At 47.9% G+C, this 16,544-nt stretch overlaps 1 protein-coding gene across 6 annotated transcripts in view; it reads right to left on the reverse strand.

Moving 5' to 3' along the window:
• STAB2 (stabilin 2) overlaps positions 1–16,544 on the reverse strand; it is a 137,623-nt gene that overhangs the window by 116,370 nt on the left and 4,709 nt on the right. For all 6 annotated transcript variants that reach the window (XR_008665915.1, XR_008665914.1, XR_008665916.1 and 3 more), the window contains exons 3-5: positions 15,598–15,713; positions 4,258–4,343; positions 3,418–3,487 (exon numbers count right to left, since the gene is read on the reverse strand). Coding sequence is in view for 1 of the 6 variants with exons in the window: in XM_055336600.1 (XP_055192575.1) it covers positions 3,418–3,487; positions 4,258–4,343; positions 15,598–15,713 (272 nt within the window). In the remaining 5 variants the exon portion in view is untranslated. The remainder of the gene's footprint in view (positions 1–3,417; positions 3,488–4,257; positions 4,344–15,597; positions 15,714–16,544) is intronic.

The following is a 16,544-nucleotide window of genomic DNA, read 5'->3' on the forward strand; positions in this document are numbered from 1 at the left end:
AAGGATCCCTTGGAATTTGTTGAACTGATGTCAGTAAACTTCCAGAGACACGACAACACTTGTGGTGTGTGACTTTAACATGGTCCAAGCTACGGCCACGTGAGTCTGAGGGACAGTGTCCGAAGCCCCTGGGGCCCTGCCCCTTGGCAAGTGGGCTTCTCTTGTCCTCTCCTCACAGCATCCTATGTGTGCTGTGCACACTGGCTTGTAACTGTCACCTGCCCTTCCAGCTCCTGGGGGATGAATCTGTCTCCTCATTAGAGTCCTATCATTTTCAGGGCCTTGCACATGGTGGATGCTCAGCAGGGGCGGAAGAGTGCAGCGTTTGGCCACCCAGGCTCCGAAGCCAGATAGGTGGAGTCAAGTTCTTCTTTGTCTCTGAAACAGCTGCTTGACCTTGAGTGACCTCTCTGCCTCTTTATCCATAACACGAGGACCCAGCTGGCAGAGTTGTTGTCAGGATCCAAAAAGAGCATGCGTGGCAAACTTTGCACAGCGCCTGGTGCTCAGCAGATGCCAGCAATAACAGACAAATCGTGGGACTGATTTGAGGGTGACGTTAGAGAAAGTGAGCTTTGCTTTCCGCCCTGACCAGTAGTGAGACATGGAGCAGGCTGGACATTGGCAGCACAGGTGAAAGCCCTTGGGTGTGAGTCCAATCAAGGCTGAACTCCTCACCAGCGGGTAAGAGAATGCTCTGGCAGCAGGTTACAGTCAGTGTTAAAAATAACCTGCAGCTAATGGAGCTGTCCTACTTACGGGCAGCACACCATTATGGGCAGCACGTCGCTTCTGAGGACCAGTGCCTCCCTGCATGGGCTGATACTGGCACCCGGTGGACGCCCAGCTGAAAAGGTTTGCGAGTCCTCCTTGTCCTTGCTAATGGAGAAGGCTAGTCATCACCAAGACAGCCAGCTGTCCATCCGTCCGTCCATCCATCCATCTATCCATCTGTCCATCTGTCTGTCCGTCCATCTGTCCATCCTTCCATTCATCTGTCTATCCATCCCTCCATCTGTCTGTCCATCGTTCCATCTGTCTGTCCATCCATCCGTCCGTCTGTCCATTCATCCATCCATCTATTCTGAGCACCAAGCACCTGCATGGATGGTACAGATTAGGACCCTCCATCATCTCCCAGAGTTCTACTGACTGGAGCCTAGAGCAAGGGGTTTTCTTTCCTGAGTCCCAGTTTAGGTTTCTCACTTAAAACTTTAAGTTTCTAATCCACCTTCTCCCCTTTCACTTCCCCTTCCTCCAGGGCCCAAACAATGTGAAGGGAGGATACTTTATTTAGAAACGTTCACAGCCTCCTTGTTTATCTGTGCTTATCAGTAACTGGCACCCATTTCTTGGAGGCAACACGGGCTCATCTTCTTTCCAGATTTTCATCCCCAAGCTGCCCTTGGCTTTCCTGTTAGTAAACAGTGTTGGATGCTGTCTTTTTTCCCTTTCCAATACTTATTTAAAATATGTGATTCAGATCCCAGGATGATTAGGAAAGGACTGGTTTGGGAAGCACGCCCTTCAATGTAACATGCAATGTTAAAAACACACTGAATACCAACATCTGTCTTCAATTTGTTTTTGGCAACACCCTCGTGAAATAATCTTCTGTGGAGTGGTGGATGAACAGAGACCTAAATTTGGGGGTCACTGGAGAATAATTGGTCCTGGAAATAATAATTGCTGACATGTATTGTGCGCTGATGTTCTCACTATATCCTCATAATGACACTGAGGGACACAGTATTGTTTTTGTTTTTACGGAGGAAGACAAGATGAGCATGTGCCCAGTGAACTTAGGGCTCCCACGGTTAGAAGCCCTCAGGCTGAGGCCCGGCCTGAGTGTGGACCAAGGAAGGCCCTGATGATCCCTACATGCTGCCTCTCAAAGTCAAGCCTGCGGGTCAGGACAGTATGGCTGGAGTGAACTAGATTGTTTGTCCATTCATCTATACCCTCATTCATGCTCGTATTCATCCCACTAAAGTGTGGTGTGCGTCTCCTCCCTGAGCAGGTCAGCACCTGCCTTCAAGGGGCCATGGACCAGGAGATAACGCCTCCGCGTTGTTGCAGGTCAGACTTGTCCCACGGCATGCAGGTCTATGGGGGTGAGATGTCTGCTTTCGAGAGTGAGATGTCTGATTCATTGCAAACGGTACTCGAATCAGTGTCTATCAGGGTTTCCAGAAAAGCCAGAACTCAGGTCACATTGGGTGAAGGCCCCCTGACACGACCTCTGGGAGACTGAATCTGGCAAGCCCAACCGACCATCCCACATTCTCCAGGCTGCACCGGCCACCGCAGTCCCCTGAGGGCCCTTCCTAGGAAGGCTGCTCTGCCCAAGTGCTCGCCGGCAGCGGCATCCATCGCTGTCTTTTCCGGCTCCTGGAGGCTTCCCTCATTGCTTGGCTTGCGGCTCCCTTTTGTTTCCAAAGCCAGCCAAGCCTGGCAGAGTCTTCCTTACATCTCAGCACCCTGACGCTGTCTCCTGCGTTCCTCCTCCACATTCAAGGACCTTTGGGTACGGATAACCTAAGATAATTTCTTTAGGGTCAGATGATCAGCAACCTGAATTCCGTCTGCAACCGCAATTCCCCTTGCCATGTGAAATATCATAACCCTAGGTCCGATGGATTAAGGTGTGGACATTTTTTTTTGGGGGGGCAGGGGTCCTTATTCTGTCCCACACTGTGGTTCCTGCTCCCTCTGGTGGGATGACTCTAAGATGAATGTTTGACCCTGACTCCCCGATTCCCTGGGGCGTCCAGCTCTAATCATCTAATTGTCTCCAGTTTGATGGTGTCCCCTTTATCTTCCCTATGTCGTTTTCTGGATGTCTCTGGGGTCACGTGCCAAATATGCTACCTGTATTGAAATCCTTGCCTGAGGATCTACTTCTGGGGGGAAACAAGAGAATGCACAAGCCAGTATCAATTTGTTTGTTTAATCTGCAAAATGGAGCCAGTAATCCCTGATCACCTGAGGTATTTGAGAACTCCCAAAAGGAGGGAACTGAATGAGGTGGGACCTGCCATGGAAGAAGAGGCCCTTAGGAGGAAGGTCTCTGCTGAAACCAGGACCAGAAAGACCTCCAGGGCAAGCAAAAGGTGGATATTGGAGCCTGGGGCCTGGAGGGCGGGAACCATACTCAGCCAAATTTGACAGAAAGCACTACTGGTGAGTAGCTGCCATGGGTGCTGAGAGCCACGGAAGACACTGCCTCTCCTTCCAAAGACTGCATTTGTTGTCACCTGTGTTTTGCCTGTGTTGAATTGGTTCTACATAACAGTTTGGTGCACCCCTTCCCACCACCAGCCAAGGAACAGCCATTCTGGGGACTTCAGCGGCATCAGCCAGGTTTGACTTTTGACCTTCACACATGCATTTTGATCACACAGAAATCAGACATACCTGCTGAACAGTTGGGTCCGAATAAGTTGTCATGAGCACAGGCTTCGCAGGCCGTTCCCCCAAACCCATCCTGTGGAACAGCAGGGAGATGGCATGAGGCCCAAGTACTCTACATTCCGCAAAGCCCTTGGATTTCTAACTCATGGCCTGTCAGCACTTGCTTCTCAACTGTACCTGTCCTTTCCTGAAGCTCCTCTTTCTCCTTCTGCCATCATACTGGGCTGTTTTTATGCTATAACATTTGCACTAACCCCTGCACCACTGTTCACCAAGAGTCTGGAGCTCCTCAGAAGGAGCTGCTTTGTCACCCGAAGGTACACAGAGAGCGAGCGCAAGCAGTCACATCATAACTTCACTCCAGAGTGAACACTCTTTCACTTCTGTGTTTCTGAAGACAACTGAGCTCCATCCCTTGAAGAAGGATTTCTCTGCATTTTAATTATCCAAGGCTTGAAGCTCACGAAGGGTCACTTTCATGGGGTAATGGCTGACTGCTGACCACTGCCTAGCCTGCTGAGAGTGGCGCTTACTAATGGGGACAAACATGGTGATTTCCATGGCTCTGTAGAGTCGCACAAAATATTTTCACATATATCATCTCATCGCACTTTTTCAATGAATGCAATTGCATAGGTATTTTGATTAAGCCCATTTTATAGAAGGATGTGCTTAAGGCTGAGGGGGGATGCGACTCTCTCAAAGGTCTGCAGCCCCTAAGAGATCATTTTGCTGCAGACCCTACATTCTTTTTATTAATATAGCTACTTCTTAGAGATTCCACCTGGAGTATATGTGTCTATGGAAGGATGACAGGTAAGGAGAACATGTCTCAGAACTTACCTGGCAAGAGCACCTTCCGTTTCCTTCCATGCCTTCTGCACAGCTGCCCCTGCCGCTGCAGGGGGACCTCGCTCCTCCTGGACACTCTAGGGGATCAGAGGGCTCAGAGTCATCCATGCATGACCTCACACAGCATTCTGCAAGAATGCATTGAGCATCTACTATGTGCCAGCTAGTGTGCTGGCTGCCAGGGATGAGAAACCATGAAAGATCCTGCCGACGTCATGCATGGTGATGTGGGGAAGGTGAGCGAATCGCCATGTAGTCAGGTGCTGTAGTGGAAGACATTGCACTGTCTACCATTTCTTGAGCATTTGCTATACTTCACACTTTTTAATTTTTAAACCTTACAATTTTTAAAAAAGATTCTATTTGTTTATTTGAGAGAGAGAGAGAGAGAGAGAGAGAGAGAGAGAGAGAGAGAGAAGGAGAGAAAGCACGAGTGGGGCAAGGGGCAGAGGGAGAAGCAGACTCCCTACTGGGCAGGGAGATGAGGCTGAGGTTGGACCCCAGGATCCTAGGATCATAACCTGAGCCGAAGGCAGGCACTTAACCCACTGAGCCACCCAGGGGCACCTACTTTCTAATTCTCTAATTAAATTATTCCCACTGAGACCCTGAGACATTGCTATGGGTACAGGTTAGCAGATGAAAAGACTGACGTTCAGAGAGGCCACCTAACTGGCCCAAGTTGCAAAGCTAGGACTTTAGTCCCACCCTGAGGACGACCTTAAAGCCGGCCTCTTCCTCAGTGCTCTGGACAGGGGATTGAGGGACTCCAGAGAAGGTAGTTATCGATGTACCTTGGGAGGTCAGGGGGACATCCTGGAGGAGGAGGCATTCAAGCTGGGGTTTTGAAGGCTTGGTAGGAGCTGACCATGCTTAAAAGGTAAGGGCATTTCAGAAACAGAGAATGTGTATGGGTCCACAAGGTTGTAAAAGGGCATGACCCATCCTGGGAATGCTCTAAGGTTTAGTGGGGTTAGAACTCGGTAGTTGGGACATGGGAGAAGCACAGGTGGAGGAGGATTAGTAGGATGGTTAGGGCCAATTAATGAGGTGCTTTATGTGGCAAAGGAATTTAGATTTGCTCACAAGCTGTTTCCTAACAAGTATGGATTTGTACTTTCGGCCCAGATCTGAATGGGAGCTTTTATAGACACTTATTAGATGATTTCAGTTGTTCACTAAACATTCAGGGAATACCTACTATGTGTCACACACCATCTTCCACGTTGGGACAGAGGGACATCTAGCTAGAGAGTCAGATATTACAAGGTCCAAAACCCGACAGAAGATTTATTTACAAGATGGGTAAGTGAAGTTTCAGGTGTTACCATCATGAGGCTGAAGAGCATTTCCCTTTTCTACTTGCCATTGTCCTGCACTTTGAGTGCTGAGTCAGCATGGGCTTCATGCTGGCCTGGGCAAGTCCTAACTGTTGAAATAAGGGGCCTGGATTAGCCAGCACCAGATGGAAGTCACACAACGGTAATGAAATGTTTGTGTGAATGAGGCAGGATCAACTCTTATCCCAAATCGAAGTCAGTGAGTCAAATGCCTTCCACAAAATGGCTAATGTCACAGAGGTCTAGATCATAATCAAGGGTGCATGCATTGACTACTCAAAGCAAGCCCCTGCAGTTAAGGCCCATTTTTAGTCCCATTTTCTAGAAAAGGAAACTGAGTAGTAGAGTGACTTGTCCAAAGTAGTAGTAGAGTAGTGACTTGCCCGAAGCCATCCAGCTGGCCAGGGGTGATGAGGGACTCACCCCTGCTCTACCAGCAGTGTCCACTTGCCAGCCCTTCCTCCTCCCCTACACCCTTCGACAAAGCGCTCCTGTGCCATAAGCCTGCTTCGCCATATGTCTTCCAAGAAACCAGCACCCACAGAAGTTGAAAAACAGTCATTGGAAAAAGAAACTTACAACCACAGAGATAAGCCATTCTCCTAATGAGACTCTGATGGCTCACTTGAATTATGAGGCTAGGTCTTTAAAAAAGCATTGATAACTTGTAGGTTTGGGGAGGTGACAGTCAAGCTCCCCACCCATGGACAGTGTTGCCTCTGGCTCCCCTCTTGCCTGCAGAGTCTAAATTACACATTTTGACTGTGTGTCCTTCCTTCCCATGACAGGATTGGAGCCAGGCTTCAAACACTGGCAGGTGCTCACACTGCTCATCGCTATGCTATAGGCTCCTTAAGCACTGCTGCAACCCCATCACAGCACAGATAACAGACGCGTCTATGAGGGAAGCAAAGGAGAAGACACACTGACATGTAGCTAATATTTATAAGTCACCTGGGAAACCCAGACTCTGCAATCAGGACCTCCAGGGTTCGAGCCCCAATTCAATTTCCTGCTAGATGTACCCTTTTGGGAAAATCAATGCATGGCTCTAAGACTCAGTTCAAGTGTCTTCCTGCAGGTTGCAGTAGGTGCTCAATAAATGGTTGTTATTGTTTAGAGTGGATACTCCTTAACCTCTCTAGTTTCTGATCTTTGAGATTGGTGCTATCATAGATAACAATACTCAGGAAATGAATTATTAGGCATCTGTTTGAATCAGGACTCTGTCAGGTCCTGGATGTACACAGTGAGCACATAGACTGGGTCCCTTATTTCCATGGTCCTACCAGTGTACTGGGGAGCGGCATGGATTAAAAGGCAATCAGACAAATATTAGTTTGCAAACTGGGATGAGCTTTCCTCAATCCAGTTGCTGGAAGTTACTGACATTGACTCCGAACAACCTAACCCTCAAGGCCCCGTTGACTTAGATCTGGTCTTAAGAGGGGGCAACAGCCAGGTCATTAAAGAAGAGCCTTTAAAGTTGGTGGCCTTTATCCTAAAAAGAGCAGTGGGAGGTGGGGATGAAGAGGAAGGAGAGGGCCTAATTGAGCAGGTGCCAGGTACACACTTCGAAGTTCATCTGAAACCCCCTTGAAGCACTTGCATTTTCAGGGCTGAGCAAGGTGTGCTGAGAGCGTTTTCATAGATTGTTGGCTGTCAGGTAGCTCTTCTTCTATTTTCTTCTGCTATTAGGTCTTTCTTGGGCTGAGATGGTGTTTTGGGAATCAGGACCACCTCTGGGCAGGACCAGGAAGACAGAGGGGTGACAGCTCTGCCACAGTTTCCCTCTCTTGGTTCCTGTGCCTCTGCCCATGGTTCGGTGTGCAATGTGCTCACTGGGGGACCCATACCTTGCCTTGTGGACTGGCTCAGAAGAACACAGGGCCTCCCCAGCCCTGGGACTCAGCACCCAGGGCCACTTGCAGAAATGCTCTCCCGGGCATTTTTACTCTGCAGGCAATGACACCAGAATCCCAGTGTCCTACACTTGTGTTTTTTTTTGTTAGCTTCCTCCCTGCACTAGACCACCTCCTCTCTTATCTGCCATTTTTTTCTGTCTATCCTGCTGCCCAGACATATTCTTCCCTCCACCCCCTGCCTGTACCTTTCCCCCCATTTACACATGCTCTTCCAGACCCTCTCCTGAGGCAGATACAACTCTTCCATCCTCTGGGGTTGTCCCTTCTGCTTGGCCCTTGCCTCATGATAACTTATAGAGCAGAAAACAAGGCAAAGTCATCTACTAAGAATATAATTATAAGCCAAAGGCTGGTCACAGAGGAATTAGGGAGCGTCTCACATCTGAGTTCCCAAGAGTGTGATGCTATGTCCACAAAGTCCGGGCCCCTTTTTTCCTTTGGACACAGTTAGGAAGCCCTTCTTGTAAAACTTTAAGCAGCTATTCCTCTGAGGGTGATTCACTGGACCAGATGTTTCTAGTCACGTGGAGATGGAGGTGGGGGGAAGGATTGTTACAAAGGCAGATTCCTGAGGCCCTTCTCCAGGTAGAGTTGCTATGAAAATGCACCTCTCAGATGTGCACTGTGGAAGCATAATTTTTCTGTTGGCAACCATCCTGTTCATGAGGCCATGCTTCCTATATCTGCTTCCAGCCAATGCATGAGCACGGCAGGGATATCAGGGCAGGCCCATTGCCACAAGATGGCAGATTCCTCTGTTAGATGGCTTTGGCTGGGGTGCTCCCCACCAACTTTACCCAATGTTTTTAGAACTATATGTAATCTGGGATCCCTGGGTGGCGCAGCGGTTTAGCGCCTGCCTTTGGCCCAGGGCGCGATCCTGGAGACCCGGGATCGAATCCCACGTTGGGCTCCCGGTGCATGGAGCCTGCTTTTCCCTCTGCCTGTGTCTCTGCCTCTCTCTCTCTCTCTCTCTCTCTGTGTGTGTGACTATCATAAAAAAATAATAATAAAAAAATAGTACTAATAACCGTAAAAGACTTTGGTATGAGCATAATAAAAATTGTGCAAAATCTGTAAGCTAAAACTGATGAAAGATTGACAAAAAAAGAAGAAAAAAGAAAGAAACAAAGTCCTATATAAATGGAGAGATACAGTGTGGTCATGGTTATGAGTTAGAAGATCCAAACTTTAATATGTTAGTTCTATGTAATCTGACTTACAGATTCAATGTAGTTGCAGTTAAAATTCTCATGGGACTTTCAGGTAGATATTGGCAAACTGATTTTAAATTTTACGTGGAAAAACAAAGAAACTAGAATAACCAAGATCATTTTGAAAACACCTAAGTTGGAGATCTTACACTGGCAGATTTCAGGACTCAGTGTGAAGTTACAGTAATTGTGAGGGTGTGGAATGATGAAGGGACATGCACCCCGGTCCCTGGGGCAGAACAGAGTCCACACATTGATGGGAAAATGATTTTCTACAACAGTCCAGAGGCAATCCAACGGGGAGACGATAGTCTTTTCAAGAAATGATGCTGGATTATTAGGTATTTCTATGTAAAACAACAGACCTTGAGCCATATCTCAAATTATACACAAAAATGGACTTACCACGGATGCTAGACCTAAACACAATACCTAAAATTATACAGCTTCCACAAGAAAAGATAAAAGAAAATCTTTGTGATGTTAGGCTAAGCAAAGATTTCTAGATATAACACAAAAAACACGATCTATAAAAGAAAAATCAATCTATTTGACCTCACCAAAATTAATGACGTCTGCTCATCAAAGGTTAGTGTTAAGAGAGTGAAAAGACAAGCCACAGACGGTGAAGAAATATTTAAAAATCACATATCACATGAAGGATTTGTCTCTCAAGCATTTAAGGAACTCTCAAGATGTTCTAGAAACAACGACTTGTAAGATACGTGAATAGCAAATAAGTGCATGGAAAAGATGCAAATTAAAATGACTGCAAATGAAATGGCATTGTGCACAATGGCAACATTTTCTAGAAGTCTGGTAATATCAAGTGCCAGAAAGGGTGCTAGACAATTGGAACTCTCACACATTGTTGGTGAGAAAGACAAAATGATGCATACGCATTGGAAAACAGGGGTACCCCGGGTGGCTCAGGGGTTTAGCGCCGCCTTCAGCCCAGGGTGTGATCCTGGAGACCCAGGAGCGAGTCCCTTGTCAGGCTCCCTGCATGGGGCCTGCTTCTCCCTCTGCCTGTGTCTCTGCCTCTCTCTGTGTCTTTCATGAATAAATAAATAAACATCAAAAAAAAAAAAAAGAAGAAAAGAAAGAAAGAAAGAAAGAAAGAAAGGAAAACAGTGTGATGGTTTCTCATAAAGTCAAACCTACATTGACTATCCAATCCTGGACTCTCCTTCTTCTTCATCTTCTTCAGATTTTATTTATTTATTTATTTATTTATTTGAGAGGGAGGAAGAGAGAGAGATTGCGAGTGTGCGGGTGCAAGCAGGGGGCAGAGGGCAGAGGGGGAGGGCAAGGGAGGGAATCTTACACACTGAGTCCACACTGAGCCCTTAGCATTAGGAAAGAATAAACTGGGCCCCTGGGGGGCTCAGCGGTGGAGCATCTGCCTTCAGGTCAGGGGGTGACCCCAGGGTCCTAGGATCCAGTCCCACACTGGGCTCCCCGCAGGGAGCCTGCTTCTCCCTCTGCCTGTGTCTCTGCCTGTGTCTCTGGCTCTCTCTCTGTGTCTCTTATGAATAAATAAATACAATCTTTTTTTTTTCTTTAAAAAAAGAAAGACCAACTTGACTTGTTTTTGTCTCCTTTTTGTGCTGTTCTTTTTATTACTATCATTATTAGCAGTCTAAGCCTTGAGTGACATGCGAAGGACGTTACACATATGCTTCACAACTAATAACTATGACTCTTTACTCTGGGAAGTGTCAAGACCACCATTTTGCCAAGAGGACCCTGAAGCAGAGACAGGATGGCTAAGAAGGTCACAGGCTGCCAGACAAGGATTCTCACCCAGCTCCCGCTGACCTTAAGGGCTCAGAGTCGTGCTTCTTTGTACGGATAGCTCAAAACTATTTTACACGGCTTACGTGATTTTATAAGCCATTCATTTAATTAAGCATTAATTTCGGTTCTTTGAATGCCTACAGTGGTGTTCAGAACTCCTCATGCTTTCTCTTTGTGTTTTCATAGGAAAGCGACATGAGATTGAGCCTGAGCAGAAAGGGGGCCTTCGTTCCTGCTGCCGTCGGAAGGAAGGGGCTGCTAAGAGCAGCTTCCAAGTCTTAGCCTCACCTCTGAAGAGCTGCCCCTACAGCTACTTCTCACTGAAACAAAGCAGTCCGCTTTACTTAGGGCCCATGGGGGCCTGCGTTGGCTGTACAGAGGGTGAAGGCACCTGCTGGGTAGGTGTTCGTGTTCTGTCTCCTGGGAAGCTTCTAGGGCCTCAACAGTATACTCTGTGAGGGAGGGAGGCTTGTCTTAGCAGGTGCCTCATCCTGGCTTAGCCTTCCTCCAGTGACTTGTGACCCAGGGGGAAAGGCCAAGGTCAGTACTTACTGTCATGGACTGAATGTGCCTCCCCAGGTTCATATGCTAAAGTCCCAAACCCCAACAGGATGGCATTGGGAGGTGGGGCTTTGGGGAGTCATTAGGTTTAGAGGAAGTCATGAGGGTGGGGGCACCATGATGGGATTCATGTCCTTACAAGATGAGAAAGCGGGACCAGAGTGCATGTTCTCTCTCTCTCTGCCATGTGGGGACACAGGGCTCTCCTCCATCTGTGAGGCAGGGACAAGAGCCTCCGCTGGGACCAAATCCACAGTGTCTTGGTCTTGGACTTTCTAGCCCCAGAGTGATGAGAAATCAACATCTACTGTCACAGGTTTGGTTAGAGCAGCCTGAGCAGAGGGATGGCATATGTTCCCTGCACCCCGAAGGGCAGGCCTTTGCTTTGGCACGAGGCACCTGAGGGACCCACAGGGGCCGCAGACAATTGTGAGAAGAAAAATAATAGAGCCAAGAGGCTGTGAACTGCATAAACAATGGGATGCACAGGGATGTCATCCCCAGGCTGCCAATGTCAAGGGTTAGTTATCAGGTCTTTAGCAGGTGGGTGGCATTTGTGAGCATTTACTGCTGCTAAGCCCTTTACACACATGGTCTTATCCTCACACACCTGAGGAAGGCAAGACTGATGTTGACATCATCAGCAGCAGCAGCAGCCCCAGGTTACAGATGAAAACACTGAGGCCCAGGGGAGCCCGGGGGGCTCAGCAGTGGAGCATCTGCCTTGGGCTCAGGTCTTGGCATCAAGTCCAGCATTGGGCTCTCTGCTTAGTGGGAAGCCTGTTCCTCCCTCCTGCTTTCTCTCTCTGTCTCTCTCTCTCTCTCTGTCTCTCACTCTCTCTCTCTCTCTCAAATAAATAAAATCTTAAAAAAGAAAAGAGAAAAGAAAAAAGAAAAGAAAAGAAAAGAAAGAAAAGAAAATCGAGGCCCAGAGAGGCAAATCACTTGCTTAATGCCATGTGGTTGGTGAGTTCTGGAATGAGCACTGCAATCAGGCCTGACTCAAGATTTTGGGTCCTTAACCCCAAAGCCAGAGCACAGCAGGTCAGCACCTGCAGGTGGAGCCAAGCTAGGCACAGGCCTGGGAGAAGGCCAGCCAGTGACTCGAACCACGGGGGCCAGAGGTGCAGACCAGCCTATTCTGAGCACCTGCTGCCTCCTCGGACCCCAGAGTCTGCACATGCGCTCACCCGAGCTGCAGCACCACCCGGAGGCAGGCCCAAAGGCACCACTGCTTCCGTTTTGTGATGACAAAACTTTACCGCATGGAACACAGATGCCGCTTACATGTGAGTCGCAGGTAAAAGCATCATGAATAGTTTGTACAAGTGTGTCCCAGACACTTCTTGTGTGTGTGCGGCTAATGTAGCTGGTGTCCTGTGCCACTGATGGCTCCATGGGGGGGGTGGGGGAGGTGTCTGTGACCCTCAGGCCCAGCGGCAGGGCGTGGTATGTGCAGTATTGGGAGGCCCAGGGGTGGGGGGGTGGGGGGCTGGGGGGGAGGGGAAGGGGTGGGGGGTGACCGTCCCTCAGCTACAGAACTGGACTGGGGAGCCCTGGTGTCATGGAACCAAGTCCTGGCAGTGATAGGCACCTGGCTAGTGGTGACAGCAGCAAGTTCCTGGGGACAGGCTGTGATCGGTGGCGGGCAGCCTTCCCAGCCACAGACCTGGCATAACCAGTGGTTACCAGGGAGACAGGGGTAGGAGGGGGTTAGAACCACGCTGGGCCTCAGGACAGGCCTGTGTTCTTGCCTGGCTCTGCACCAGTAGCTGCGGCCCTTGAGCAGGCTGCAGGGCCCCTCAGAATCCCCAGGGCCCCTGCCAGGCCCACAGGGGGATTATTTTTCCACATCTGCCCCTGCGAGCTCCTTGGGGGTAGGCACTGGACCTATCAGATACGTGCGGCTGCACAACAGTCAGTGCTCAGGCAGCGCTTGACCTAAGAGGGGCCACTCCTGGGAGGAGCTTTGGGAAAAAGAGAGCAGGTGTGTGGGGCACAGAAAGTCCTCGTTTTATGTCCTGAATTGAACGGTTTAAGTTTAAAATGTATGAAACGACGTGTTCAGTTTTTAAATATAACTTTTAAGGCAAAAGTGTACAATCTAGCCCTGCTTTCGAATCATTTGCTATCCCCTCAGGCCCCGGGTAAGAAGAAAGATGGTAAAACTGATGTTCTCAGCAACTGAGCTCAAAAAGACAGTACAGCATTTGCTGTAAGGCACATTCCCAAGGATCTCAGGCCCCATCGCATCTCCCTCCGGCTGCAGCCCCCATGGCCTCCTGCCTCGGATTGTGGCTCAGCTGCAGGCTTACGTATTATAAGCTGTTGGCAAATCATGGCTGTTCTGCTTCTTTAAAGGAAGATCATAAGGTCACCAGCAGCCAGAGGCCAGTGTCAGGCTGTAACCTCACCCCCGGGAGCACAGCGCCCACTCCCAGTCCCTGGCAGTGCTGCTGCCCCAGTGCTGCGTTCATGCCACATCCTGCTCAGCTGCCGACAGCTCTGGCTGAAACAGTCTCCCCAGGACACTGTCATACAGCAGGCTCCTTAGGTGAATGGCGCTTTCCTTCTCACTCAAAGCCAAAGGGGACAAACCTGCCAGACTGGCCACAAGGCCATGCAAGTCCATGATTTGCAACCTGCTCGGTGAATGGCAAGAAGCACACAACCGGGTCTAGAGACACAATGCAGTGCCAAGAAAAATAATAAATGTGCAGGATTTGATGATACCACTCAGAAAAAGAAGAATCAGAACCATTTCCCTCTGAAATAACTGGATTGTTTTGGCCACAACCCGAGTTCTATATAGCCAACCCCTTTGCCCACATTCTTTTCTGTTACTTGGAGTTGTTTGTGCAAATCAGTTAGCATTCATGGTAAAATCAGGAGAACCAGAATGCCAAAAAAAAAAAAAAAATCTATTTCCTCTCACGTAGGATACTGGTTGTTCAAATGCAACTATTTCACACTCAATGTGTAAAATATGTTTCTGTGCTGATTAGTAAAGACGGCTCTGTGCTGGTCTGGTAAAGCAGTTCTGGTTTTAATGAGGGAGAAGCCAGTTAAACCTGGGTAGAAACACCTTTCTTATGTCAGGATGACATATTCCTCCCCAAGTGAGAATCCATGCCTTATTCTCAATTTTAGAAGATGATGCATAGTTTTTTCTTGTGCTTTTTTTTTTTTTTTTGGTGTGTTTTCTGATTTTATTTTGGAGTTGATCAGAGTTATTTTCTAACTGGAATGAGCCACTATTAAAACAATTTTAAAAGTTACTGAGTATCGAGTGTGAAGTATTTGTTGATGCATTGAAAAGAATGGATGCCATGCCGGTTTCGGAAAGAAAGCCATTCCGGAGCTGGTGCTTCCTCACACACACGTCAGCAGCTTGGAAAAGGCCATATCCTTGTGGAAATGTAAAGTGATAGGCAGGACCTCACATGTCATCGCCACAAAATGTGAGAGGTGAAATATAAGTAGAGTGTTTATCTCTTTCCTGAGCTAAAGGAAGGAAGCCTCTGGAGACATGTGGTATGTTTGGAAGATGAAGATAAAGGGACATGGCCTTTTGCTCCAATGACAGGACAGTAGAAAGACCATCCAGCTCTGGCTTTTCACCTACTTTGCTTCTCTGGCCTCGAGCCCCAGCAGAAGGAACTGTGCGAACCTATGAGGAACTGTGCACAATCCATAGGGGATGGGAGGCCAACCCCATCCATGCACAGAACACTGTGATGGCACGATGCCCACGGATGGGCTGGGATCCTGTCTGCCCGCCCATGGTTTGGGAGTCACCCATGTGTACCAAGGGCTCGAAGACAGAATGGCACCGAACCTGGCTGTCACTGTCCAAGGTCTGTGTTGACTGTTATTCATTCTCTTTTACCCCTGAAACATTATTAAAGTGCTTTTTTTGTGTGTGTGTGTCACTCTGTCAAGTACTTTCATCTACAATAATGTTTGATTTATTTTTTTTAAAGACTCTATTTATTTATTCCTGAGACACACAGAGAGAGAGGCAGAGATGGGCCATCGTAGTATTTGACATTCCATCCTAAGGACTAGACTTTGAGCAGATCTGATGATTATCTTTGTTACCAAATAGTACCTGTGGTCTCTGAGATGCTGTAGTAGAATTTCTTCTTAAAGAAAATTGTACTTGTGTTGTAGTAGCCCAGCATCCTTACATCATCTCTATGGCCCATTATCTCTTTCATAAAAATGGATATCCTTTCAATTGTCCTTTTTTCTGACTTGTAAGGGAATTCTCTAAAAAGAGACCTTGAACTGGAGGTCAAGTTCTACTTATATCTGTTTATAAAAGCTGACAGAGCAAGAAAGATTCTTCTACATATAGATTGAAATGGAACTTTCTAGAAAAAGGTGCTGACAGTCTCCTTTTATCGGACTTCCATCCTTTCGAGTTTCTGTGAAATGGGACATTGAAAAGCAAGTATTAGAGTCCAAGAAAGATGCTGTGCCACTTACCCATGCAGTTGGGGCCCCAGTGGCCTGGACAGCACTGAGGTTGGACGTGGTCCTTCCTACAGATATGGCGGCATCCGGGGAGATACAGCGAGTACTTCCTGATCTCGAAGGCGTACCTTGTGGGGGAAGAGGACATCATGATCAGAGCAACATAGTTAACTCCGGGCAGTGGGGTTGGCCCAGATTTTTACTTAGGTCTCCCTTTACACTTGCCTATTATTTGAAAAAACAGAGATTGAATACACTTTGCTGTCTGGGGAGAGTAAAAATCATGATTGACCTTTGATTGTATGAAATGGCTGAAAAAACCAGAGCACAATGAAAATGAAGGTGAAATGTCTACAGTGATGTCACAAGTGAGGTTAGAAGACGCCAGGTGGTGTCAGGGTGTCAGGGTAGGCACGTGCTAGGGGTGTACCTCACACCTGTCTGTCTCAGCCAATGTGAGAAGGATCTCTGGGTTTTAAACAAAACCAGCTGCTGCTTAGAATCAGCGCTTTTTTTTTTTTTTTTTCAGATACTGTAGATGTTGACATTTCTGTGAGAGGCGGTGTAATTCACAGGCAAGATTTGCCACAGTTTCCTCAAGGGAGATGTGGTGATGAGTTTCTTAAAAAGGTTTTATTGTCACTGAGGTACAGACTGGGAGAAGCGAGTCTATGGAAGCTGAACACCATTGTCTATTCTCGGGGAATCTCTGCATGGACGGCTTACTCTGGGATTTGACTTTAGTCTATCTAGAGACGATCCTCCATGGGTATCGTTTCTCTCAATGAGGCCTGTCAGGAATCGTGTGATGGTGAGTCCCTGGGCTACTGGCCTTATGGGCAATCAAGTTGGAGACAGAGCATACAATTCCCCTGAAGGCTTGAGAATACTGGTGGGGGCGTCTCTTCACAAAGATGGGAGGAGGAAGAGCAGAGGGCAGAACCACGTGTTGCCTCAAG

Source organism: Nyctereutes procyonoides, unplaced genomic scaffold, assembly GCF_905146905.1.
Source record: "Nyctereutes procyonoides isolate TBG_1078 unplaced genomic scaffold, NYPRO_anot_genome, whole genome shotgun sequence".
NCBI classification, from domain to species: domain Eukaryota; kingdom Metazoa; phylum Chordata; class Mammalia; order Carnivora; family Canidae; genus Nyctereutes; species Nyctereutes procyonoides.